This window comes from Dermacentor albipictus, chromosome 4 (assembly GCF_038994185.2).
Source record: "Dermacentor albipictus isolate Rhodes 1998 colony chromosome 4, USDA_Dalb.pri_finalv2, whole genome shotgun sequence".
Classification (NCBI taxonomy): domain Eukaryota; kingdom Metazoa; phylum Arthropoda; class Arachnida; order Ixodida; family Ixodidae; genus Dermacentor; species Dermacentor albipictus.
In genome coordinates this window covers 71,335,706-71,362,875 of record NC_091824.1, presented here as the reverse complement: position 1 = coordinate 71,362,875, position 27,170 = coordinate 71,335,706, and the positions used below count along the sequence as shown (strand labels likewise).

The 27,170-nt window shown below is 47.3% G+C and overlaps 1 protein-coding gene and 1 long non-coding RNA gene across 3 annotated transcripts in view; one reads left to right on the top strand and one right to left on the bottom strand.

Moving 5' to 3' along the window:
* Positions 1-27,170, bottom strand: part of LOC135902085 (uncharacterized) — a 414,660-nt gene that overhangs the window by 43,695 nt on the left and 343,795 nt on the right. The gene's annotated exons all lie outside the window — the stretch shown is intronic.
* On the top strand, positions 15,607-16,891 carry LOC135902075 (uncharacterized). The gene has a single exon (XM_065431988.2). It carries the CDS (start codon positions 15,623-15,625, stop codon positions 16,889-16,891), a length of 1,269 nt encoding a protein of 422 aa, XP_065288060.1. The 5' UTR covers positions 15,607-15,622.

Genomic DNA, 27,170 nt, shown 5'->3' with positions numbered 1-27,170 from the left:
CTCGCTCACAGTGAGCGAGTAAGTGCCCGAAAAAGATACTTCAACTCTGATGCAAACTTTGTCCGCTATTTTTGCCCTCGACCTTGCCTGTTACTATCTTTGTTTGTTGCTCTGCTCTTGATTTGTGCAGGAGATATGGAGACTAAACGTGGTCCCAAGATTCTTGACGTTCTCTCCCTAGTCAATGAATGCCATGCTGAAACTATAGAAATGCTGAAGAAAATTCAGAAAGACATCACTGGCATTGACACTAGGGAAACACTTATGGGACACTGGGTGGTACAGCTCAAATCAAAACCAATGGCGAAGGCATGAGTGAATCTGTAAAATGAGGGAAGTCAAGTATAGCCATGGCAAATGAAGAACTCGATTATGTTGTAGATGACATGAATAATAGAATGCGAAGAAACAACCTGCTTGTAAAGGGCCTTCCTGAAACTGAAAATGAAAACTACCGAAAAACAGAGAGACTTGTCAAGGAATTCATCTCGGTTCACCTTAAACTAACTCTCGGAGACAGAATGTGCCCATAGGTTTGGCCAAACCCGATCGGCTTTCAATCGCTCCATTATCATTAAGTTTCTAAACTACAAATCAAAAGGCTTTGGTTTGTGCATGGCCCCATGTGAAAGCACCGTCCTTCTTTAGTAAGTCGGTGAGTGGGCGAGCGTTTTGGCGAAATTCTTGACAAGATGTCAGAAGTACGAGCACAGCCCAGCAAAGCGCCTTACCTCTGCGGCAGAAGATGGAACAGGAGATCTTTGGACAGCGCGAATCTTGTAAGGGTCGGATTGAACTCCAGAATTACTGACGAGATGGTCAAGTCGTTAAGCGCTTGTTCGTGTTTATCATACCACACCTTCGCCGTACCTTGTAGGTAGAAGACTATGTTAGCCAAATTATCGTCGGATTCCATTGGTTGTGGGCACTTACACGCTCATAAGTAGTGAACTAGCCTTGCATGCCGATGTGGTTGGTGTCGTAGAACGTTCGTGCATCCCGCGGCTGAGTCAGCACAGCCATTGGGGTTTTAGGCGTTAATGTGGGCCGCGCCATGTCGGGTCATAGTTTCATGCGTCATCTTCTCCTGTCCGAGGGGAGGAACATTGAGGAGCCGCGTTGTTGTTTCTCGTGGGTACCGCGCACCTCTCACCGATTTGCTACGTTGCAGAAGTAACCTATAAAGATATATTTACAATATTTACGACACAATGATGTATAAACAAGATGGCTGTCGCCACCGAATCCACGTAAAGTCAGATGGTCTTCTTCTGACTGGCGGCACTCTTCGTTGCGACGTAACACGACACTTTAAGCTTACGTCACATATCTTATCATAATTTCAATAGCATTTCGATCATTTCTTTTTCATCATATTCTTATTTCAGTATTAAACTACTCTTCTTCGATGACGCACTACAACCAACCAACATCTAACATCTGGATTCCTGTACGTTTTTCCGTAGTGCCTAAGGCAAACGAAACAAGGTGATAGTCTTCATTGCGAAAAAGTTATCTCGTAGTATGTAAGTAACTATCCGGAAGAATTGGGAGCCTGGTGTAATTTTTCTTATTCATCGGGCCTTTAAATGTCTCCGGTTATAGAAACGGTACCATTTGCCTGCCATACAACGCAGTCTGCAATTAGACGCCAATGCTTCGGCTCTCTAAGTACTTCTCAGCGCGCAGCGCAATGTCGTCTTATTTCCGCTCGTCAAATATTTACCATGGTAATGGTATCAGGCAAATATTGTCACAAAAAAAGAAATGACCTCCAATCCGTGCTGTGAAGGTGGATGGACACTTCAGCTGTAAACGACAACAGCACCGATTGCGCATTTTCACGTAGCGTTAAATTATTTACATGGTGAAATACACATGCACCTTGCCTAATTATTAGCATAACACGTGTCAATGGCTTACAACTTCGCTTGCGCCGCTGCTTCGTGCAACTACAAAGAGTGGACCAGGGAGGAGAGCAATGCACTTAACCACAATTTCGCCGCGCCTCGCATGCGCGGTGTTCTTCAGCAGTACTCACTGTACGTGGCCTCCGCAATAGCACTAACGCAACGCAAATAAGTTGCTAGGTAGGTTCTTCCTTTATACATGAAAGCGCCGTGAGGTCATTCCCCGGTTCTTACGCTGCAGTTGCCGCTTCCCTGTAAAGGTAGCTTATACAACAGTAATCGCTACGAGCAAACGCTCCCGGCAAACGGTATTCACGAAGGGGAGCATTATGGTTCTGTTTTATTTTTTCGCACGGCCTGCGCCGCTGCTGCAGCGGATGCGGGGAGGCGCATCCAGCGGCGCACGTGAAGCGCGTCTCCCACTGCGATTGGCTGAGTTTTCACCTTCACCCATGGACACGACAAATGCTTTACGGAGTACAGGTTTACGGTTTTGCTGTAAAAACTAATATACAATGCGCAAGCTGATTTACGAATCGACACTGCCATCACTTCAAATGAGACATTCCCTTCTAGCAGCATGTCACGAAAAAGACACTTGTGCGATTAACTGTACAATTTGTAAGTGTCACCTAATTTGGCCATATGAATGGAGAGTACTCGAGATTGAGTGATCGCTGGCGGTGGCAATGATTCTGGAGGTTGCGGCTATGCGAAGGCGGTTACATTAAAGGGATATTGAACAAACCTTTTGCTGTCCAGAATTTGAGCCCAACTAAAAGCTTTGGTGCTGAAATTGCTCGACACAACCTTGTTTCCACGCAGAAATTAGTGGAAAAAAAATAATTTCATACATTTTTGCGAAATACCGCGTCTAGCGACCACACCATCAGCCCGAGGAAGTTACGTTCCTCTGATGTGGCTTGTGCGGAATAGTCTTCGACGTCAGACCATCGTCGTGGTCGGTGGCGTCGAAGTAGGCTTCGCGAAGCACTTGCAAGGCGGAGCTCTTCTGTTCAATGTTCCGTACGTCAAACGAGAGCCAGTCGCAGATGCAGCAGCTGTGCCCGAATTCTATGCCGAGGAATTCGCGCTAAAAGCGGCCGTTCGCACCTCTCATGGATTTGCGTGCTTGGCGTTGGAAGTTCTCGGTGACCAGCAGACCTGGAATCGATTCCCGGTGGCGTCGAGCATTCAGTCGGGAGCGTTCATTGTCGCTGGCGCGAAACTCGAGGTGCTTGCCTCAGCCATGTGATTCGTAGGCGGCAGCACCGGTGCGATGAGCAGGGTAGGCTTTCCTTCGCCCATCGTAGTCCGGCTGAGCCGTGCGCCGAGCTTCCTTGTTGGTCATAGACGCGACAGCTGTGTCCAAACTATATGCCGAGATATTCACCCTGGAATCAACCTTTCGCACGCACCGTGTTTTGGCGGGATTGACGCTGGAATTCAAGAGGTGTGCCGCCGCGCCAGCCAGACCTTTCACTCGGGTGTGAAGTCACGCCTCCATCCTAGGCGCGTGGGGTGCACGGAAGTTACGTGGATCGGTAGTCTCGGAGGTTGTTGCTAGGCAACGTGATGCGGCGCACAGTTGGGCTGAGTTTTCAGGTAGGGCTCCATGGCAGAACGAAAGCTTAAAGAGCTCCACCGTTAAAGAACGGTGAACCGTTAAAAAATGTTCTCAGTTCCATCTGAAAGGCGAAGTACCGATTGCGATAGCAAATTCGCAGATACCTGCACAAAGTAAGGATAATAGTTTTATCGGCCCTATACTCTTGAAAACATTCGCTTGCTAACTACATTAACAATGATAGAATAGAGAAAGGCGCTGTCTTTGTGTGTCTGCTTCTTTCTACGTCCTTGTACATTGGCGGTTAGACAATCTATGGCGCATTTAAACCAACCACCCCGTCCACGTGTTTTATCTTAATTGAGAAGCACGGTGTCACGTGCACAATTAAACACGGAAGCATTTCGCTCGATGAGCGCGGAAACTCGCTTTAAAAACGCTGGCGTGAGGAATCACGGCAGCAGCAATCGAATTGACCTTAATGTTTCACTTCAGCGCGATCGAAATGTCGAACTCACAGTGCATACAAAGCTACCGGCACTACGCGCACTCTCCAAACATCGCAAATCGCTTTGAAGATGAGGACCGCGTGGAGATGCAGTTTAGCCACGTCGCAGATCGCTTTCGAGACACACGAGCGCAGGCAACGCGTCTCCATGGCGTCCACGAAATGCGTCTACTACGGCGCGCGCGAATCGCATTGCCAACGCTGTATTAGACGCCGCGGTTCTCCCCACTATGGACGGAGCAGTGAGCAAGGAGGACATCGAGAAGAACGCCCCTCCTTTCTCGCCTGACCCCCTGCCTCGGGCGCAACAAGAGAGGCCATGCATCTGCGCGGCGTTCCTCGCTCGCACGTGCAAGATTGATCCGCGTTCGCCAGCTCACCCTCACACGCGTTCACTCATAGAGAACCTGACGGCGACGGCGGACGAAATGCGCCTACAGTGTCCATACAATTGCTAGCGCAATAAAAAAATTTATGAATTAAACACTGCGTATTGGAAGAGTAACTTCTTCCGAGGCGAATTTCAACGCCTTGCATCTTTTTCACATTTTCGTTCAGCATAACTTTAAAGTGATAGGTACGGTGAATATAAGTGCCACTTTTGAGCAATATTTGCGATCGCACCGTTGAGTTGAAGCATCCTCTTGCTGGAACTCCATAACGTCATACTTTAGTGTTACTCAAAGAATAGATATTCTATCAGGCAAGTCTCATTTCATGTTGCACCAATAAAAGGAACATAGCAGAGAGGAGATTCTTTGTCTGTACTGTAAACTTACGTGGTGTTTTTGCTTACAAAAGTAATATTTTGATGGAGGCCACAAAAATAACTTGAGCAATAATTATGCGTATGAAAGATGTAGCTTTTAAAGGGCGTGGATAAGGCTGGCTCCGTAAATGTAGACGCACTGGGAGATTGAGGAAGATTGAAGAAGGGACACTGTAGGACAAAGAAAACAGCGCTTCCAGCGAAAAGCCTGCCATCAACTTAAAAGAAAGCCGAAGCGGCTGGAGGCCGCTCCCAGCTTAATGACAATACTCAGACATTGTAAAATGGTAGGCATGTATAAGGCTGGCTCCGTAAATGTCCAAGCATTTGGAGATTTCAAGATGCCGATGACTAGTGCATTTCTATGTAAATGTAAAGGTACATAGGCATGCAAATCCATGACAAATATGCAAAAGAAAACTCATCACTCTCAATGCCCTAATTCAAGAAGTGAGAACTCCCGATCGGAATAAGCCTGTTTCTTTTAAAAGCTGCCCCAGCACTAGTTGAACCAATATACTTTCCGAGAAAATGAATCAAGGCAATTATTAGACGTTGATATAAACAACAGTGTTAGAGAAAAGATATTGCCTATGTACTCAGACTGAATCGGGGAGACCCGGAAGTCTTTAGCAATGTAATCAGCGTAGCTTGTCTGGCGATCCCCTTCAACGTGCCCGCAGGCGAAATGAAGTAGAAACATATTATCCAATCGACTGGTATTTGGTATTCAAATCTTTTTCGACTTTATATTTCACTATTAAAGACTATCGATTAGCTATTGGCGTTCGAATGTATACCATAGCAGCACTTCTGAAGGTGAGGGGCCGATACAAATGAGGACTCTTAAATAGAATGACAGAGCTGCTGAAGAGTCTTGGGTGTTGCGCAGAGGCGCACCAGTTCCCGAGAGTATTAGGGCACGGGCGCTAACCGGTTCTGCTGAACAAGAACCTCGCTGTCATTCAATATAAACGTAGCATTTCGGGGCAGCCTGTAAATATAGTAACTTGATCCTGGCAAGGAAAACATTCTCTTGGTAGACTCGCAATGACGACAACCCATTAATAGCAGGTGCCCGATGTGGTACCACAGTTATCTTCCTCAAAGAATACAGAAGATCTACAAATGCCTGTAAGTGTACGGGAGGCATGTCGTTCCTTTGATTGCTTCATTATTATGCTTTTGATAATGCACCCGATAGCTCAAAGCAGCCTTTTATAATACAAGTGCAACCTAGCTGAGCGGGCGTACAGTTCGGAATGGCGTTACATTGAAGTATAAGATATAAAATAAATACAATAAATAACATAAATTAGTTTGGTGGTGCTATGCACGGCGTGGCAAGGCTCATACCAAGCGTTGCTACTTCATGCTAACGTTTAGGAAGTTCTGAATTGCTTAACTATCCTCATACTAAGTGCTGCCAACATTTGCTAAGTTGCGCCATGTTTTTGCGAGGTCATACACCGCCGGGCCGGTAAGCCACACGAGCCCAAGCAAATCATACGCATGCAAGCTACATTACGTGCATCACGATTTGTTATGTACAGTGCTTCAGTACCAGTCGTCATCATCGCCGATCCGGTCCTCGTCTTCGACGTGCGACCGTCGTCGTGGTCGGTGGCGTCGGAGAAGGCTTCGCGAAGCGCTTGCAAGGCCAAGCTCTTCTGTTCAAAGTTCGGCACCGAGCTCACCGTGGAGACATTCAGGTCGAACCAGAGACGGCCACAGATGTAGCAGCTGTGCCCGACTTCTATGCCTAGGAATTCGCGCTGAAAGCGGCCGTACGCACCTCTCATGTATTTGCGCGCTTGGCGTTGGAAGTTCTCCGCGAATAGCATGCCCGGAACCGATTCCCGGTGGCGTCGAGCATAGATTCGGCAGCGTGCGTTGTCTCTGGCCCCAAACTCGAAATCCTGGGCTCGGCGACGGCGTTTGTCGGTGGCAGCTTCGGCGCCATGGGCGGGATTGGCTCTCATTCCACAATCGAGTAGTCCGGCTGATCTGCGCGCCAACCTTCCTTGTAGATCATAGACGCGACAGCAGTGCCCAAACTATATCCCGAGAAATTCACTCTGGAATCGGCCGTTCGCAAATTCCCCGTCTCGGCGGGCCTGACGCTGAAGTTGAGAGGGGTGCCGCCGCGCCAGCCCGAGCTTCCATTCACCTGTGACGTCATGACTACACCCTACGCGCGTGGAGTGCAGGGAAGTTACGTGGTACGGTGCTCTCGCAGGTGGTTGCTAGGCAATGCGATGCGGCGCACAGCTGCGCTGAGTTTTCTGGTAAGCTTCCATGGCAGAACGAAAGCTTAAACAGCGCCGCTTTTAAAAGACAGTAATCCGTTAAAAAATATTCTCAGTTCCGCCCGAAATGCGAAGCACCGATTGCGATAGCTAATTAGCTGATAGCTGTACGAAGAAAGGATAATAGCTTTATTGGCTGTATACTCTTGGAAACATTCGCTTACTAACTACAATACCAATGATAGAATGCATAAGCGTGACTCAACAAGGACGTAGAAAGAGACACACACAGAAAGGCGCTGTCTTTGTGTGTCTACTTCTTTCTACATCCTTGTCCATTCGCGCTTAGACATTCTATGACGCATTTAAACCAACTACTCCGTCAACGCATTTTAGCTAAATAACAAGCACGGTGTCACGCGCACAATTAAACATGGAGGCATCTCGCTCGATGAGCGCGGAAAGTCGCTGTAAAAGCGCTGGAGTTAGGAATCGAAACAGCAGCAAGCGAATTGACCTTCATAGATGTGTCGCTTCAGCGCGAACGCAACGTCGAACGCAAAGCGCATACGAAGCTACCGGCATTGCGCGCACTCTACAAACATCGCAGATCGCTCTGAAGATGAGGCCCGCGCGAGCGCGCAGTTTACCCACGTCGCAGATCATCGCTTTCAAAGCACACGAGAGCACGCAACGCATCCCTACGGCGTTCGCGAAAGGCGCCCGCGAATCGCGTTGCCAACGTCGCATTAAACGCCGTGGTTCTCTCCGCTCTGTACGGAGAGAACCACTGTTCAAGAATGGAAATTACATCGTGCAAGTCTCAATTCATGATGTTCCAATAAAATGAACGGAGGAGAGAGGAGATTCTTCGTCAATACTGTAAACGTATATGCTCATTGCATTTAAAGCAGTAATATTTTGCTGGAGACTACAAAATAACTTGAGCAATAATTATGCGTTTGAAAGATGTAGCTTCTAAGCGGGCATGGCTAACGGTGGCTCCGTAAACGTTACAACACATAGGTACTGGTTGAGATTAAAGAAATGACAGTGTAAGACAAACGAAGCAGCGCTTCCCGCGAAGAGCCTGCCATGAACATTTAAGAAAGCCGAATGACAATACTCTGTTATTGTAAATGCAAGGCCAATTGTGTTCAGCTGAAATGTTCGCTATGAATGAGCAGTGACATCAAGATAACCCATAAAAATTGCCCTAGAACTTCAAGTTTTCTCCTGTCACGCGTGACACAAAGGCCGAACCCTACGGAAAAACAGTTTTTAGAGGGGCACTGAACCACCATGCGAGCTTGGGGATAAAAAAGCACAGTCCGCTGATGGCACGCGCTGCTGTGAATATGTCAGCCAAGTTTTGCAGTCGCGCGTGGTGTGTGGAGCTCGCAAGCGAAACGGGATGTCACCTTTCTCTCGAACGCTCTCTTTTCAAACAGTAGCCTACTCCACTCTCTTTTCTGGACGTTTATTTTCGGGTATAGCGAATTCACATACGCGGATGTTATTGCGCAATAGCTGGCGTCAATCAGCAAGGGCGTCTGGATCACTGCGATTCTTCCTACTGTTACTGCGTATATTTATCGACGAAGTTTCATAAGCTATCTGAAGTAAGTGAAAATGCGCTTTCGAATTTCGACATTACGTACTTCTGAAAGAAGCCGTATATCGTCTGCAAGCTCGGCTGCAAGCTCGGCTGCAGCCGCCACATAGAAATTAAACTTTGTCTACGCTGCTTATCGGTATCGTAGCCATCGACTAGTTTTGAAGGCTACAGAAGCCTCGATCCAGCGTGCCCTCAATCCTGACCGATCCCGGCTAGATACCTTGGAAGACTTATTCATAGCGGTTATAAAATGCCCAAGTTGGATGTGGCTACTATCCATCTTTCAAAGTGGTGAAGGACAAAGCTGGTCCCGCACTACTTAGCACAATCACACTGGCGCATATAAACGTCAACACGCACTCAAACCATGTCGTGCGAGAAGCAAACGCTTCGCACACCTAGTTACAAGAAGCAGCGGTCATTCACATGGAGTAGATACAGGGGCCGGCGTGGTGTGTCGCCGTGAGTCCACTGGCTGGAGATACAGGACAACCGCTTTTGGCCTACGTTTGGCACGTCGTAGGCGCCTAAATCGAATGTGGTGGCGTCTACGCCAACATCATAAATCAAGCTTGAACTAGAGTGTACTAGACAATGGTTGAGTGGGTCACACGGCGCTCTCCGGCTGAGGTGTCGAGTGTGGAAAAATTTTGCGAGAGCGCTGCGTGAGAAATGGATGGCGGTGGAGACGTTGCGGCACATTAAAAGCAATATGGCTGCAGGCGCCGAGTGAGACTGTATGCGCACGTATACTTTTTAATGGTACTTTATATCAAAAGCAAATTTATGCTGGCATCTTTCTCCTACGTATACACATTTCCTTCGTGTATATAGATACCCACGTGTATATATATTCCTACGTGTATATACATACACACAGAAGTAACACGTAAGTATTGCCACAGGAGCCGCCAATCTGCAGTATGAAGCTACGTAAGAACATTTTATTGATATTGGGTCATTTTACGGATGCAACTTGTTGCTGGAATATAGATAAGGAACAATGATCGAACAAAGCAATATTATAGTGAATTAAACAAGGTTTATTAACTATGTAGTGTGAAAATATGCAGATCAATTCTAGGTAAATCAAAAGGTGCATAGACTTATATCCATGATTTATATATAATAGAAAAGTTATCAACCATCCTAAATGCACTAATTCAAAAAGTGAAAACTCCCGACCGGAACACGCGTGTCTTTTTTCAAGGCGATAATTGGATGTTAATATGAACAACAGTGCTAGGAAAAATATACTGCCTATATGTACTCAGACTGAACCGGTGGACAGGGAAGTCTTTACCATTGCAATCACAGTGGTTTGTCTGGCGATCTCCTTAAATGAGCCAGCGGGCGAAATGAAGTAGAAATATATTATCTAATCGAATGGTATTTGGTATTCAGATCGTGTTGGACTTCGGGATTCATTATTAAAAATTATCCAATAGCTGTTTCGGCTCGAAAGAAAGGCATAGCAGATCTTTTGAAGTCTGGCAGGTGAGGGGCCGATGCAAATGAAGACTCTTAGTTCGATTGATTGTGTTACTGGTGAGTCGTGGCTGTAGCGCAGAGGCCTACCAGTTGCTGAAACTAGTTTTTTTTTATCAAGTTCCTAGCTCTCATTCATTACAAACGCCCCGTTTTGGGGCAGCCTGTATATACGCTAACTTGATACAGGCAAGGACAACTTTCTTTTTTTTTTTAGGTGTGGCCATTTCTGCAACTCATGAAATTTACCCGCCGTGGTTGCCTGGTGGCTTTGGTGTTCGGCTGCTAAGCACGAGGTTGCGAGATCGAATCCCGGCCACGGCGGCTGCATTTCTATGGGGGCGAAGTGCGAAAACAGCCGTGTGCTTAGATTTAGGTGCACGCTAAAGAATGCCAGGTGGTCGAAATTTCCGGAGTCCTCCACTATATACGGTGTGCCTCATAATGAGAAAGTGGTTTTAGCACACAAAACCCATATTTTAGTTTCTTTTAATCCGTGAAAAGTGACTGCCCGATCCTATATTATACTTATCTTTTTCAACGAATACAGCAGATTTATAAACAGTTCTCAGTGTACATGAGGCATGTCGTTCCTTTAATTGCGTCACAATTGTTCTTAGCATAATGCACCGGATAAGCGAAACCAGCCGTTTAGAATACAGAAGCTACTTAGTTGAGCGGACCTACACATGGGAGCGGAATTCCATTTAGGTATGAAATATTAGGTAAGGGTTACACATTTTTCTCAGAAATCACACTCGGGAATAATCTTTCCTTTACACCCACAGAAGAAAGACGAAGGACGCAGGTACCTTCATTTCTTCTTTTTTTTTGTTTCTGTTTAAACAAATTCTGGCGTTTTACGTCTGGCGAAATGGTATTGAGGCACCCTGTGCAGTTCTCACCACCTGGGGTTCTTTAAAGTGCACCAAAATAGATGTACACGAGTGCCTTGCCACTTCGTTCCCACCGGGTTTTGCGACGTGGTTTGAGCTCATGAGCTCGAGTTTAGCAGCGCAACGTCATATCTATATCCATATCCAACGTCATATGTAGCTACTAATTAGGCTACTCCGAAACATTGTCATTTTTGTGTTTTGTTTTGTTAAGCATAGAATAGACGAAAATTTCACATGGATTACAGGCCACAGATTAGCAAATAGAATAGTTACATAAAGCTGTCTTCGGCACCAGAGGCGCAACCCCAATAAAACAACCCCTACCAATTACTCCGCATTCTGTTTCGCGAGGAAGATAGATACTTGAATGGAATTTTGCACTGCAGATTTGTGTGCTGTTTTTTCTATAAGAATACTCCCCTCTAATCCGAGTACAGGGCACCGGATGGGGCAGACATGTTTTATTTGTTTGAAACGGCAATCGGGAAGATTACATATGCATTTTTCTGTCTGCGTTTCGGAAGGCCTATGATGGAAAAGTATACGCGCAGAAATATACACGAGGTGTACATGCTGGTTGAAGAACAATAAATATATCTGTTCTTCAATGGTAACCGTAAATTAGCACAGTAGAATGAAAGCCCACACTGCGGCTGCAATGCAGGCGCACTCATGGAGCAGCATTTAAAAATATGAAATTAGGAAGGTGACTAAAGACATCTTTACCTAATGTATAAAAAGCCATATGCAATTATAAACTCCCGGTCAGAGGTATGAACGCATATATCAGGGCACGAAGTAGAACGAATGACCCTTCCGAGAGGTATCGCCAGTGGTTTCCCATGGCGCGACCTATATGCGGTCCAATCCAGATCGACCGCAGCGCCACCGCAGTATTTTTTGTCGTCGGCCACTTCACCGCAAAGCATGCGCCGCCCCGGCCGCTCGTTCCACTCAACCTTACTCTCGTACCATCTAGTTTGAACATCACGCAAGAGTACAGTTCAGTAGGTGGAGTGTAATGCGCACGCCCGGCTCTGCCATAGCCTTCACAGTGCAAGGCATTGAAGAAGGAGCCGAAGCACCGCGAAAGGTGTGTTTCATTGCCAATAACGCCACTTCTGCTGAACGCTCTGAAGCATTAACCCAACAGCGTTAAGGAGCTCGTGTCGCAGAAAAGCCGTTGTCGGCGTCCGCGGCGTTGGCCGTGAGCGATAAATCCCGGCAGGCACTTCCTGAATAAAAAAACAACTTGCAAGATGGGCTGGGTGGGAATCAAACCAGGCTCTCCGGAGTGTGAGACGACGATGTTACCACTGAGCCACGAGTTTTTTTTTTCTTTATTTCACAGAGCCATGAGTTCGATGCTTCAAAGTGGTACAAAAGCGCCTCTAGTGAACGTGGTGTTGCCTTAGAAACGAGTTGTTGCTAAGGCTCAGGCGTGCGTCGCTTGCTCAGGCGCACATTTCGTTTTCGCGCCGAACGCTGCGTTGCTCGACGCTCACCGCGTCCGATGCGGGGCGCGTAGTCACTGCGCCGTAGCCCATTGTCTTACACCCCTTGGAGGGTCGACGGGAACGCTGTCGCGTTGCACTCTTGAAGGCGAAGCATAAGCGTCCGCTTTGCAGCTGTTATGACGTCATGTGGTAGCTACGCGGCCGCGGACGGCGCAGCAAGGAAGAGCGTGGTTGTGCGGCTAGTATGCTTCGCATAAAAATGATTTGGACAGTTTACACTAGTGGTGCAAGGATGGGTAACAGCGGAGCTAGGTCCGGCTTTTGCTAAGTACTGCTAGGTATTTGCGAAGATTTGCGAGGGCATGCATCGCTCGGTTAGGTTCACACTAAGTGTAGCTAGGCTTTGCTGTTTTGCGGTGTTATGCATGGCTTGGCTAGGCTCAAACCAAGTGTTGATAGGTTTTGCTAAGTCTTAGAAGGTTCTGCATGCCTTAATTATGCTTTTACTAAGTGCTGCCAAACTTTGCTAAGTTTCGCGAAGTTATTGCGAGGTCACACACGGCCACGCCGGTAAGCCACACGAGCCCCAGCAAGTCACACGCATACAAGCCACAGTACGTGCATCACAATTTATTATGTACAGTTCTTCAGTACCAGTCGTCATCATCGTCGATCGGGTCGTCGTCTTCAACGTCAGACCGTCGTCGTTGGCGTCGAAGTAGGCTTCGCGAAGCACTTGTAAGGCGGAGCTCTTCTGTTCAAAGTTCCATACGTCAGACCAGAGCCAGTCGCAGATGCAGTAGCTGTGCCCGAATTCTATGCCGAGGAATTCGCGGTGAAAGCAGCCGTTCGCATCTCTAATGGGTTTGCTTGCTTGGCGTTGGAAGTTCTCGGCGACCAGCAGACCCGGAATCGATTCCCGCTGGCGCCGAGCATTCAGACGGCAACGTTCGTTGTCTCTGGCCTGAAACTCGATGTGCTCGGCTCAGCGATGTGATTTGTAGGCGGCAGCCCCGGCGCGATGAGCAGGGTCGGCTTTCCTTCGCCGATCATAGTCCGGCTCAGCCGCGCGCCGAGCTACCTTGTTGGTCATAGACGCAACAGCTGTGCCCAAGCTATATGCCGATAAATTCTCCCGGGAATCAGCCTTTCGCGCGCACCGTGTATTGGCGGGATTGACGTTGGAATTTAAGAGGGTAGCCGCCGCGCCAGCCAGACCTTTCACTCGTATGTGACGTCACGACTCCACCCTAAGTGCGTGGGGTGCAAGGAAGTGGATCGGTACTCTCGGAGGTGGTTGCTAGGCAACGCGATGCGGCGCCCAGCTGGTCTGAGTTTTCAGGTAGGGCTCCATGGCAGAACGAAAGCTTAAAGAGCTCCACCGCTAAAAGACGGTAATCCGTTAAGAATATTCTCAGTCCCGCCCGAAAGGCGAAGCACAGATTGCGATAGCAAATTAGTAGATAGCTGCACGAAGTAAGAATAATAGTTTTATCAGCCCTATACGTTTGTACACATTCGCTTGCTAATTACATTACCAATAACAGAATGCGTAGACGCGACCGAGCAAGGGCGTAGAAAGTGACACACAGAGACAGGCGTGGTCTTTGTGTGTCTGCTTCTTTCTACGTCCTTGTCCATTCGCGCTTAGACATTCTATGACGCATTTAAACCAATTACCCCGTCTACGTGTTTTAGCTAAATTTACAAGCACGGCGTCACGCGCACAATTAAACGTGGACGCATTTCGCTCGATGAGCGCGGAAACTCTCTGTAGAAACGCTGGAGTGAGGAATCACGGCAGCAGCAATCGAATTGACCTTAATAGATGTTTCACTTCAGCGCGATCGCAATGTCGAAAGAACAGAGCAAACAAATCTACCGGCACTACGCACACTCTCCAAACATCGCAAATCGCTTTGAAGATGAGGACCACGTGGGCACGCAGTTTAGCCACTTCGCAGATCGCTTTCAAGACACACGAGCGCAGGCAACGCGTCTCTACGGCGTCTGTGAAATTCGTCTACTACGATGATGATAGTGATCTAGGGAAAGGAAGGACGCTTGGTTCTAGTCTACTACGGCGCCCGCGAATCGCATTGCAAACGCTGTATTAGATGCCGCGGTTCTCCCCACTCTGGACGGAGCGCCGAGCGAGAAGGACATCTTGAAGAACGCGCCTCCTTTCTCGCCTGACCCCCTGCCTCGGGCGCCACAAGAGAGGCCATGCATCTGGGCGGCGTTCCTCGCTCGCACATGCAAGGTGGAACCGCGTTCGCCGGCTCACCCTCACACCCTTTCACTCATACGGAACCTGACGGCGACGGCGGCTGAAATGCGCCTGGAGTGTCGATATAATTGCTAGCGCAATAAAAAAAAATTATGAAATAAACACTGCCTATCGGTAGAGTAACTTCATCCGAGGCGAATTTCAACGCTTTCCATCTTTTTGGCATTTTCGTTCAGCATAACTTTAAAGTGATAGGTACGGAGGATATACGTGCCGCTTTTTAGCAATATTCATGATCGCACCGTTAAGTTGAAGCATCCTCTTGCTGGAACTCCATAACGTCATACTTTAGTGTTACTCAAATAATAGATATTCTATCAGGCAAGTCTTAATTCATGTTGCGCCAATGAAAGGAACATAGGAGAGAGGAGATACCTCTTCTGTACTGTAAACTTAAATGGTCATTTTATTTGCAAGAGTAATATTTTGATGGTGACCACGGAAATAACTTGAGCAATAATTATGCTTGTGAAAGATGTAGCATTTAAAGGGCATGGGAAACGGTGGCTCTGTAAATGTCCAGACAAGCGGATACTGTAGGACAAACAAAAATTGGAGGACGCTTAAGCTTCGCCTTCAAGAGTGGAACGTGACAGCGTTCCCGTCGACCCGCCAAGGGGTGTAAGACCATGGGCTACGGCGCAGCGACTACGCGTCCCCGCATAGGACGCGATGAGCGTCGAGCAATGCAGCGTTCGGCGCGACAACGAAATGTGCGCCTGAGCAAGCGACGCACGCCTGAGCCTTAGAAACAGCTCGTTTCTAAGGCAACACCGCGTTCACTAGAGGCGCATTTGTACCGCTTTGAAGCATCGTACTCGTGGCTCAGTCATTCTGCTTCTGGACGCCGTGCAGTACAGACGCAGAATGGAGGGCTCCTCGAGAGCTGCGAAAGCGGCCGACGTTGGCCGTGGTACCCCGTGTTCTGCGTTGCCCAAGGATTACCGTGTCATCTTGCCTCCGTTACCAACAGGTGAAGGACAAAGGCGCGCAGTTGTATTGCACTGCGACGTCACTGGACGGCCTTATAGAATCGACGACTTCCGGAAGCCCTTGAAGGATGCTGGAGTAATTCAGCAAGTAGGTGGAATTGGTGCATACCAAATGTCGCACGTGTGGCTGCTGAACATGAAGACAGATGAGGCAAAGCAGACGCTTCTTGACGCCGGACCACTACTGGTGAAGAACCGGCCATGCCTCGTCATTGATCCAGCGAGGCAAGAACTCAGGATTAAGCTACATTGGGTCGCGTTCGACGTCACCTCTGAGACCATTCGACGAGCCTTCCGAGAGTACGGCGAGATAAAGGAAGTCATCAGTGATCGGTGGAAGGCCGAGGACTTTGAGGGCGCCGAGTCAACGACTCGTCTAGTTCGTCTTCTGCTGCGCGATGGTGTCACACCAGACCGCATCCCACATAAGATGCGTCTTGGTAGCGGCACTGCGCTAGTGGTTGTGCCTGGACGCGCCCCGTTATGCCTTCGTTGTCACAACACTGGACACATACGACGTGAATGCCGAGTGCCCAGGTGTGGTGCTTGCCGAGCGTTCGGGCACGAGCAGGCTAATTGTACTCGCTCGTACGCCAGAGTTGCAAGCGTAGGCGGTGAAGCAGACCGGAGCGAGATGCTCATGGACGAGGAGGAAGCGGAGAGCGTGGCTGGGATGGTGGCGTCTATCAGCGACGCGGCCGCAGTGGCGGCGTCCACCAGCTCAGCAGGTTCGCAAGAAAACGGGGCTGCAGACGCTCGGGCAGCAGACGCCACTCTGGAAGACGCTTCGACAGGAAAGTGCGAAGAAGGCTCGGCAGAGCGCCCTTCTGAAACCCACTCCTTAGGAAAGCAGCTCCCACTAAGTGCGTCCGGGAGTGGTGAGAAAACAGCTGAACTTAAGACTGCAGTAAGCGAGGTCGTTGCGACGCTCGAAGACAGTGATTCGACGGATGAGGCTGCAATGGACGCCGAGGCAACACCAACGAAGCGCCGACTCAGCAAGGCAAGCACGACTTCTCAAGACACCCGGCTACGAGCAACGGAGAGGCGTGGGACCGAGCCTGGAACCAAAAAGCCTCGGGTGGCCACCAGCCATCAGCGGTCGGCGTCGCTTACACGCGGCGGCGGCAAGTCGACGCCCTGAGCGTCGACTGGACTGTGTGTTGCTACAAGGCAAGGTCTGTGAGGGGAGCGCCGTAGGCTCGGTCTGGTGTCACTCGCCAATATGGCGTCCTTAGAGAGGTCTATAAATATTGCAACACTTAACGTCCGAGGGCTTAGTGCCAAGAGGCGGCAAAACCAACTTTACCGCCTCGTAACGGAGCATGATTTGGATATTGTAGCCATTCAGGAGACCAAAGTGGAGAGAGAGGATCAGACAGAGCGTATGGTGCGTCCTTTCACGAAACGCTATAACGTGTGTGTTGCTCATGCGGTGGGGAGGTCTTCGGGGTGCATTTTGTTAATTCGGCAGAGTCTTGGTGCTGTAGTGCAGTCGGTGACTACCTGTGAGTCAGGCCGTTTCATTGTATCTGACTTTTCGCTGTCAACAGAAAATTGGCGAGTAATTTGTCTTTATGCACCAACTCAGGCTCAAGAGCGAAAGCTTTTTTTTGAAGAAATGGAGACGTACGTGAAATGCGAGCGTAGAATAATCCTGGCGGGAGATTTCAATTGTGTCTGTACGGAACGTGACAAAACCAGTGGGAAACACAATGATGCAAGTACTGCTGTTTTGAAAGACTTGATTGCAGAATTTAATCTAGAAGACGTGGGTGAATGTCTTTGCGGTGGAAAAGCGGTCACCTTTACCCACTTTCAGGGTGCGAGCCATGCTAGACTTGACAGAGTGTACGTGTCGGCTGAACTAATTCAGTCGTGTCGAGATTATCGAGTCACACCTGTTGCATTTAGTGATCATTGTTTGGTTTCTTTCCGTGTTGGAAAGGAAAAAACAAATAGCAAGCAATTTTCCTGGGATCTTTGGAAATTTAATGCAAACTTGCTGAAAGACGACGAGTTTTGTGATCAGTTTCTCAAGGCTATAGATAAAACAACAACTAAAAACTTAGAAAGTTGGGGACATAAATGGGAGGTTTGTAAGCAAACAATTAAATTGAAAGCAATTGAAAGGGCCAGTGTTTTAAGTCACGCGAAAAAAGAACTCGAGTCCCGGCTTAGATTGAATCTGAAGCAATTATTGGAAGCTGAAAGTATACAACCAGGTTATTTCTTAGAAGACATAAAAAGCATAAAGCAAAAACTTGAGCTGATAGACCAAGAGCGATACAATGGAGCATTGATTCGAGCCAGAGCTGAAAAATGGTGCACAGGAGAAAGGCCGACAAAACGTGCCTTGGGAGTCAAAAAGAAATATGCTTCCCAAAATGCAATAACAGAAATAGAACATAATGGGTTACTGTCTACCAACAAAGAAACAATAGCAAGTTGTTTTCTGGAATATTACAAAGTATTGTTTTCTCGTAGCCATGTTGACACTGATAGATTTAAAAAAGACTTCATGTCATTGATGCCAACATTAGATGATGAAACCAAGGAAGTATTAGAAGTGCCCATAACAGTAGAGGAAGTTAAGAATGCGATTGACTATTTAAATAATGGCAAATCACCGGGACCGGATGGCTTAAGCGCTGCATTGTACAAGGCGTTTAAGGGTGTTGTCGCGCCTGTTTTGACTAAAGTATACAACGAGGCTTACGCGAACAAACATCTACCGCCGTCCTTTTTGTCAGCACACACGGTCCTAATACCAAAAACTGAAGACCCAATTAAATTACGTAATGTCACATCGTATAGGCCGATTAGCCTGACAAATATAGACTATAAAATATTAATGAAAGTATTGGCTAACAGGTTGCAGACCGTAATGAAAGATTTAGTCGGTCCACATCAAACGTGCGGAATAAAAGGAAGGACAATTATGACAAATATACACATAGCACGATCAATCCTTGAATGCTGTGACGCAATGCAACTAAGTGTCGCTATGCTGCAGGTTGACCTTGAGAAGGCATTCGACCGCGTGCTGCACGATCTGCTTCTATGTATGCTTGAATATGTGAATGTAGGCAATGTGATCAGTGAGGGTGTGCGGATGGCTTACGCCGGATGTACGACGAGATTGATAATAAACAAATCAGTAGGTGAATACATACCAGTACAGCGCTCGGTCAGACAGGGGTGCCCATTATCACCGCTTCTTTTTTGCATATATATTGAGCCCTTTTGTCTAAGCATAATTAGGAACAACGCGATACGTGGATTTCAGTTACATCAGGCCGAGGTAAGCCTTCTTGCTTACGCTGATGACATTGCAGTTTTCTGTGTCGATCATGAAAGTATAATGCATACCATCAATGCTGTTAAAAGTTTCTGTCAAGCAAGTGGTAATGCAGTAAACTGGGACAAGTGCGTTGGGTTCTGGCATGGGGAATGGGACGTCGCACCAAGGATGTTTTTGAACATTAAATGGCAAGAAACACCGACAAAATACTTAGGAGTAGCCCTACAGTACTACTCTGACAATGAGCCTTATTGGAAAAAACAAACAGAGGTGTTACGTGAAAATGCACAAAAGTGGAAAGGATGGGATAAGTCGATTTTCGCACGGGCCACGACGTGCAACCTATTTCTTGTAAGCAAGCTATGGTATGTAATGCAAGTTTTGCATTGCAGCAGGTTAAATGTACAAAAAATGCACAGAGTGTTCGCGGTCTTTATCTGGAGCTCTCTATGGGAAAAAACGAGCCGAACAAATCTGTTTAAAAGAGTGAGTGATGGTGGGCTTGATTTAGTGCATCTGTATGTGAGACAACTCGTCAGTCGATTTGTTTTTCTCAGAGATGTAGACCATACCTTTCTCAGAACTATGATTCAACTGAGGCTGGGTAAAGTGCTACCAGAGTTTGTTGTGTCTTCGGTGTGTCAGCAAGGACCAGTACGTGGATATCTAAAAGAAGTGGTGTCATCTTTCCGCTTCTTATCGGTGCGTTTTTCTTTGCAATATTTGACAGATGTGTCACGCAAAAAACTGTACAAGGACCTTGTGGATGTGTTATTTCCTGTGCCATTGTACCGTGAATTATACTGTGCAGGCAAAGGAAAAGATGTTTTGAAACGCGTTAAAAAAATGCTAGTTGCGCCAGGGGTTAAAACCTTTTTTTTTAATCTGCACACAGGAACCTTACCTGTTAAAACATGGTTAGAAGAAAGGGGTTTATTTGTTCCGTGGGGTACTCATTGTTTGTTATGCAAAAAACCAGAGACAACTGAGCATGTGTTTTTAGATTGCTGGGGTGGAGTGTTCTTCTGGGACATCTTACAAAGAACCTTGAAAAAAGAGTTGCCATTAAGTCCGCACGGAATCCGTTATCTCACGGTCGAAAACGACGATGGTGTGCCTTTCGATCTGGTTATGCTCCTGGGCCTGCACAGTATATGGCGAACTCGGACTGCTGTACACAATGCGGATACTGACGCTAGACCGGTTCGCGAATATTTTTGCGAATCTGTGTCCCATTTTGTCGAAGTGCAGAAGGTGCAGTCGTATGTACCAGAATGGGTTCCAAGATTAGAAATGTTGTTGCAGATGCCGAAATACTGATGGCTTGTAGTCAGCAAACAGCTGACGGTTCTCGGTACTATTATCTTGTTAATCTGTTCTTGTGATCTCGTAAACTCTGTGAAAAGCGAGGCAATAAAGAAAAAAAATACTCGTGGCTCAGTGGTAACGCCTCCGTCTCACACTCCAGAGACCCTGGTTCGATTCCCACCCAGTCGATCTTGCAAGTTGTTTTTTATTCATTAAGCGCTCTGGGATTTATCACTCACGGCCAACGCCGCGGACGTCGACAGCGACGCCGACAAAACCGGCTTTTCTGCGACACGAGCTCCTTAACGCTGTCGCGTTAAAACAGCGCTTCCAGTGAAAAGCCTGCCATCAACATAAAAAAGGCCGAATCGGCTGAAGACCGCTCACAGCCTAATGACAATACTTTGACATTGTAAAATGCTAGGCGAATTGCTTCAAGCTAAAATGTTCGCTATTGATGAGCAGGGACATCAACGTTACCCGTAAAAATTGCCCTACACCTTCAAGTTTTATCTTGTCAAGCGTGACACAAAGACCAAACCGTACAGAAAAAACTGTCTTTAAAGGGGCACTGAACCACTCCCCGCGCTTGGTGAAAAAAAGCCCATTCTGCGAATGGCATACGCTGTTGTGAATATCTCAGCCAAGTTTTGCAGTCACGCGCGGTGTGTTGAGCTCGCAAGCGAAACGGGATGTCACCTTTCTCTCGAACGCTCTCTTTTCAAACCGAAGCCCATTGCTCACTCTTTTCTGGACGCTTTATTTCGTAGTATAGCGAATTCTCAAACGCGGCTGTTATCGCGCAATAGCTGACGTGAATCAACAAGGGCGTTTGGATCACTGCGCTTCGTCCTACGGTTACCGCGTATATTTCTCGACGAAGTTTAACAAATGGACTGAGGTAAGCGAAAATGTGCTTTTTCGATATTACGTACTTCATCTGCTATATCATCATCTCATAGCTCATCATATCATCTGCTCAAGCTCTGCCACAGCCGCCTACATACGAATAGAGCTTTGACCCCCCTGCTTATCGGTGTCGCAGCCGTCGGGTCTCCGTAATTTTGACGAGTTTCGAACGCTAGACTAGCCTCGAACCAGCGTGCGCTCAATCCTGGCCGATCCTGGTTAGGCGCTTTGGACGACTTATTGATAGCGTGTATAAAATGTGCAAGATGAATGTGGCTACTGTCCATAGTTCAAAAGTTGTGAAGGACAAAGTCGGTCCCGCACCACGTAGTGCGATCCCACTGGCGCGCATATAAACGCGACAATGTACTCATGCCCTGTCGTGCGAGAAGCAAACGCCGCGAATACTTAGTAGTTGCACGAAGCTGTGGTCTGCTCCCCAGAGTAGATACAGCTGCCGGCACGGAATATCCCGATGAGTCCGCTGGCTGAGCGCACTGAGGCTAGACAACCGCTTTTGGCTTACGTTTGGCACGTCGTTAGTGCCAAAATCGGATGTGGTGGACCGTACGCCAACATCCAAAATCAAGTTTGAACAACAGTGTAGTAGACATTGGCCGAGTGGACTGCCAGGCTCTCTCCCGAAGAGGCGCCGAGTGAGGAAAATTTCTGCGAGGGCATTGCGAGAGAGCTGGATTGGGGTGGAGACCCGTATAACGGCACATTGAAAGCAACCTGGCTGCAGGCGCCGAACCTGATTGCGCACGTACGCCTATTTTAACGGTACTTTACCTCAACTGCAATTTTATGCTGACACCTTTTTGCGACGTATACATACATGAGGCATGGCTTATACAACGTGACGTCTTCAATTTTGCTGTCGTTGAGTAGTGCGTCATCTGCTAGCGAGCGTGCGTTAGTTGCGCGGACGCTGGCTGACACCCAGTTTCTCTCGCAAAAAGTGTGTGCAGTAAAATTAGTTGTGGTTTACTTTCGTTGGTGCACTCGCGACTGTTGTCGGCTGGCACCAATCGTAGTTTCAGCCAGGTCAACTGCTATATTTAACAATGTTTTTTTTTTATATAACACGTAATCTTTGCCGCAGAGGCCGCCTGCCTGACACATTTGGCTACGTAAAAAGTTTTATTGATATCATGTCAGTTTACGCGCGTTTCTTGTTTGTGGAATACTGATCAAGAGCAATGATAAAAGAAAACAATACTATAGTGAAAAAAAAAACAGGTTTATTGACTGCATGGCACGAAAAGATGCCGATGACAAGTGCATTTCTATGTAATTGTAAAGGTACATTGGCATGCAAATCCATGACAAATAGGCAAAAGAAAATTTATTCACTCTCAATGCCCTAATTCAAAAAGTAAGAACTCCTGATCGGAATGAGCCTGATTCTTTTAGAAGCTGCCCTGGCACTATGTGAACCAATCTACTTCCCGAGAAAATAAATCAAGGCAATTATTGGACGTTAATACAAACAACAGTGTTAGGGAAAAGATATTGCTTATGTACTCAGACTCCGGGTCTCTCTGATTTGAATCACAGAGACCCGGAAATCTTTACCAATGTAATCACTGTAGCTTGTCTGGCGATCCCTTTCAATGTGCCAGCAGGCGAAATTACCTAGAAACATATTATCTCATCGACTGGTATTTGGTATTACAATCTTATTCGACTTCATTAATTACTATTAAAACTTATCGAATAGCCATTTGCGTTCGAACGTATAGCATAGCAGCACTTCTGAAGTCTCAAAGGAGAGGGGCCGATACAAATCAGGACTCTTAATTAGAATGACAAAGCTGCTGAAGAGTCGTGGCTGTTGCGCAGAGGCGCACCTGTTTCCGAGAGAATTAACACAAGGGTGCTAATCAGTTCTGCTGAACAAGTTCCTAGCTGTTATTCAATATAAATGCAGCATTTCGGGGCAGCCTGTAAATATAGTAACTTGATCCTGGCAAGGAAAACATTCTCTTGGTAGACTCGCAATGACGGCAGCCCATTAAAGGTAGGTGCCCGATGTGGTACCACAGTTATCTTATTCAAAGAATACGGCAGATCTACAAATGCCTGTAGGTGTACGGGAGGCATGTCGTTCCTTTATTTGCTTCATTATCTTCCTTATTACAATGCACCCGATAGCTGAAAGCAGCCGTTTATAATACAAATACTACCTAGTTGAGCGGACGTACAGTTGGTAATGACATTACATCTAGGCATAACATATAAAATAAAAATAATAAAATAAAATAAATAAAGAAAATTAATTTGGGGGTGCTATTTTTGCTAAGTCTTCGGAGGTTCTGGATGGCTAAACTATGCTCACACTAAGTGCTGCCAACATTTGATAAGGTTCGCCATGTTTTTGCGAGGTCATACAACGCCGGGCCGGTAAGCCACACGAGCCCCAGCAAGTCACATGCATGCAAGCCACAGTACGTGCATCCCAAATTATTTTGTACAGCGCTTCAGTACCAGTCGTCGTCATCGTCGATGTGGTCCTCGCTTTTGATGCCCGACCGTCGTCGTGGTCGGTGCCGGCGGAGAAGGCTCCGCGAAGCACTTGCAAGGCCGAGCTATTCTGTTCAAAGTTCGGCACCGACTTCACCGTTGAGACATACACGTCGAACCAGAGCCGGTCACAGATGCAGCAGCTGTTCCCGACTTCTATGCCGAGGAATTCGCGCTGAAAGCGGCCGTACGCACCTCTCATGTATTTGCGCGCTTGGCGTTGGAAGTTCTCCGTGAATAGCATGCCCGGATTCCCGGTGGCGCCGAGCATTCAGTCGGCAGCGTTCGTTGTCTCTGGCCCGAAACTCGAGATTCTGGGCTTGGCGATGGCGTTTGTCGGTGGCAGCCTCGGCGCGATGGGCGGGATCGGCTCTCATTCCTCAATCGAGTAGTCCGGCTGATCTGCGCGCCAATCTTCCTTGTAGGTCATAGACGCGACAGCAGTGCCCAAACTATATCCCCAGAAATTCGGACTGGAATCGGGCGTTCGCACATTCCCCGTCTCGGCGGGCCTGATGCCTGAAGTTGAGAGGGGTGCCGCCGCGCCAGCCCGAGCATCCATTCGCCTGTGACGTCACAGCTCCACCCTCCGCGCGTGGGGTGCAAGGGAGTTACGTGGATCGGTGCTGTCGCAGGTGGTTGCTAGGTAATGCGATGCGGCGCACAGGTGGGCGGAGTTTTCTGGTAAGCCTCCATGGCAGAACTAATGCTTAAAAAGCTCCGCTTTTAAAAGACAGTAATCCGTTAAAAAATATTCTCAATTCCGCCCGAAAGGCGAAGTACCGATTGCGACAGCGAATTAGTAGATAACTGTACGAAGACAGGAGAATTGTTTTATAGGCTGTATACTCTTGTAAACATTCGCTTACTAACTACATTAACAATGATAGAATGCATAAGGGCGACTCAACAAGGACGTAGAGAGAGACACACAGAGACAGCCCTGTCTTTGGGTGTCAGCTTCTTTGTATGTCCTTGCTCATTCGCGCTTAAGCATTCTATTATCTGTTTAAACCAATTAACGGTCAGCGGGTTTTGGCTAAATTAACAAGCATGGTGTTACACGCACATGTAAACATGAACACATTTCGCTCGATGAGCGCGGAAAGTCGCTGTAAAAACTCTGGACTGAGGAATCGCAACAGCTGCAAGCGAATTGACCTTCATGGATGTCTCGCTTCAGCGCGAACAAAACTTCCGAAGTACAGTGCATACGAAGCTACCGGCACGACGTGCACTGTACTAACATCGCAGATCGCTATGAACATGAGGCCCACGCGGGCGCGTGGTTTAGCCACATCGCAGATCGCTTTCAAAACACACGAGCGCTGGCAACGCGTCCCTACGGCGTCCTCCAAAGCGTTTACTACGGCGCCCCCAAATGTCGTATCAACGCCGTAAGAGACACCGCGGTTCTCTCCACTCTATCTCAACCTCCTGGCTCCGTCTTGGGTGCGGCCCGTAGACGCTGCCCCCTAACGGGGACACTCATCGTCTTAGGACCAAAATAAAAGTTCTTTGTCTGTCTATCTGTCTCCACTCCGTACCATTTTTAACGCGACAGCGTTAAGGAGCTCGGGTCGCACAAAAGCCGGTGTCGTCGGTGTCGGCGTCGGTGGCATTGGCCATGAGTGATAAATCCCAGCAGGCATTTTTTTCTAGGTGGCTTTGTCCTTCCTCGCCTGACCCCCCTACCTCGGGCGCCACAAGAGAGGGCATGCCTCTGGGCGGCGTTCCTCGCTCGCACATGCAAGATTGAACCGCGTTCGCCGGCTCACCCTCACACGCTTTCACTCATACGGAACCTGACGGCGACGGCGGCTGAAATGCGCCTGGAGTGTCCATGTAATTGCTAGCGCAATAAAAAATATATGAAATAAACACTGCGTATCGGAAGAGTAACGTCGTCCAAGTCGAATTTCAATGCTTCCCTCCTTTTTTGGTATTCTTGATCAATATAATTTTTAAGTAATAGTTACGGTGTACATACGTGCACTTTTCGAGCAATGTTGATAATAGCGCTGTTAAGTTGAAGCATCCTCTACCTGGAACTCCATAACATCATACTTTAGTGTTACTCAAGAATAGAAATTCAATCTTGCAAGTCTCAATTCATGTTTTGCAATAAAAGAAACACAGGGGAGATGACATTCTTTGTCAGTACTGTAAACTTACATGGTTGTTTTACTTACAGAAGTATTATGTTGATGGAGACCACAAAAATACCTTGCGCAATAATTAGGCAAGTGTAAGAAGTAGCTTCTAAGGGGGCATGGAAAACGGTGACTCCGTAAACGTCAATGCTGGAAAATAGCGTGGGAGATCTAATAAGGGACATTGTAATGATAATGGAACACTGTACGATAATGGAAGAGAAGACAGCCTAGAGGAATTCGAAATCCCACAGGTATTGCCGGGAGAAGTAAAGAAAGCTTTGGGAGATATGCAATGGGAGAAGGCAGCTGGGGAGGATCAGGTAACAGAAGATTGTTCTAGAGAAATTGGCCTGTATACCCAATGCCTCATGACCTCGAGCGTACCGGAATCTTGGAAGAACGCTAACGTAATCCTAATCCATAAGAAAGAGGACGCCGAAAACTTGAAAAATTATAGAACGATCTGCCTACAAACCATTTACTAAGGTAATCGCAAATAGAATCAGGAACACCTTAGACTTCTGTCAAGCAAAGAACCAGGCAGGATTCCGTAAAGGCTACTCAACAATAGACCATATTCACACTATCAATCAGGTGATAGAGAAATGTGCGGAATATAACCAACCCTTATATATAGCTTTCATTGATTACGAGAAATCGTTTGATTCAGTCGAAACCTCAGCAGTCATGGAGGCGTTACGGAATCAGAGTGCAAAAATACTGAAAGATATCTATAGCGGCTCCACAGCCACCATAGTGCTCCATAAAGAAAGCAACAAAATCCCAATAAAGAAAGGTGCCAGGCAGAGAGATACGATCTCTCCAAAACTATTGACAGCGTGTTTGGAGGAGGTATTCAAAGACCTGGATTGGGGAGAATTGGGGATAAGAGTAAATGGAGAATACCTTAGTAACTTGCGATTCGCTGATGATATTGCCTTGCTTAGTAACTCAGGGGACCAACTGCAATGCATGCTCACTGACCTGGAGAAGCAAAGAAGAAGGGTGGGTCTAAAAATTATTCTGCAGAAAACTAAGGTAATGTTTAACAGTCTCCGAAGAGAACAGCAGTTTACGATAGGTAGCAAGACACTGGAAGTGTTAAGGGAATACGTCCACATAGGGAGGTAGTGACCGCGGATCCGAATCATGACACTGAAATAATCAGAAGAATAAGAATGGGCTGCGGTGCATTTGGCAGGCATTCTCATATCATAAAC

Coding starts and splice junctions, on each gene's coding strand:
- LOC135902075 (XM_065431988.2), top strand. CDS start 15,623: ATGGAGGGCTCCTCGAGAGCTGCGAAAGCGGCCGACGTTGGCCGTGGT.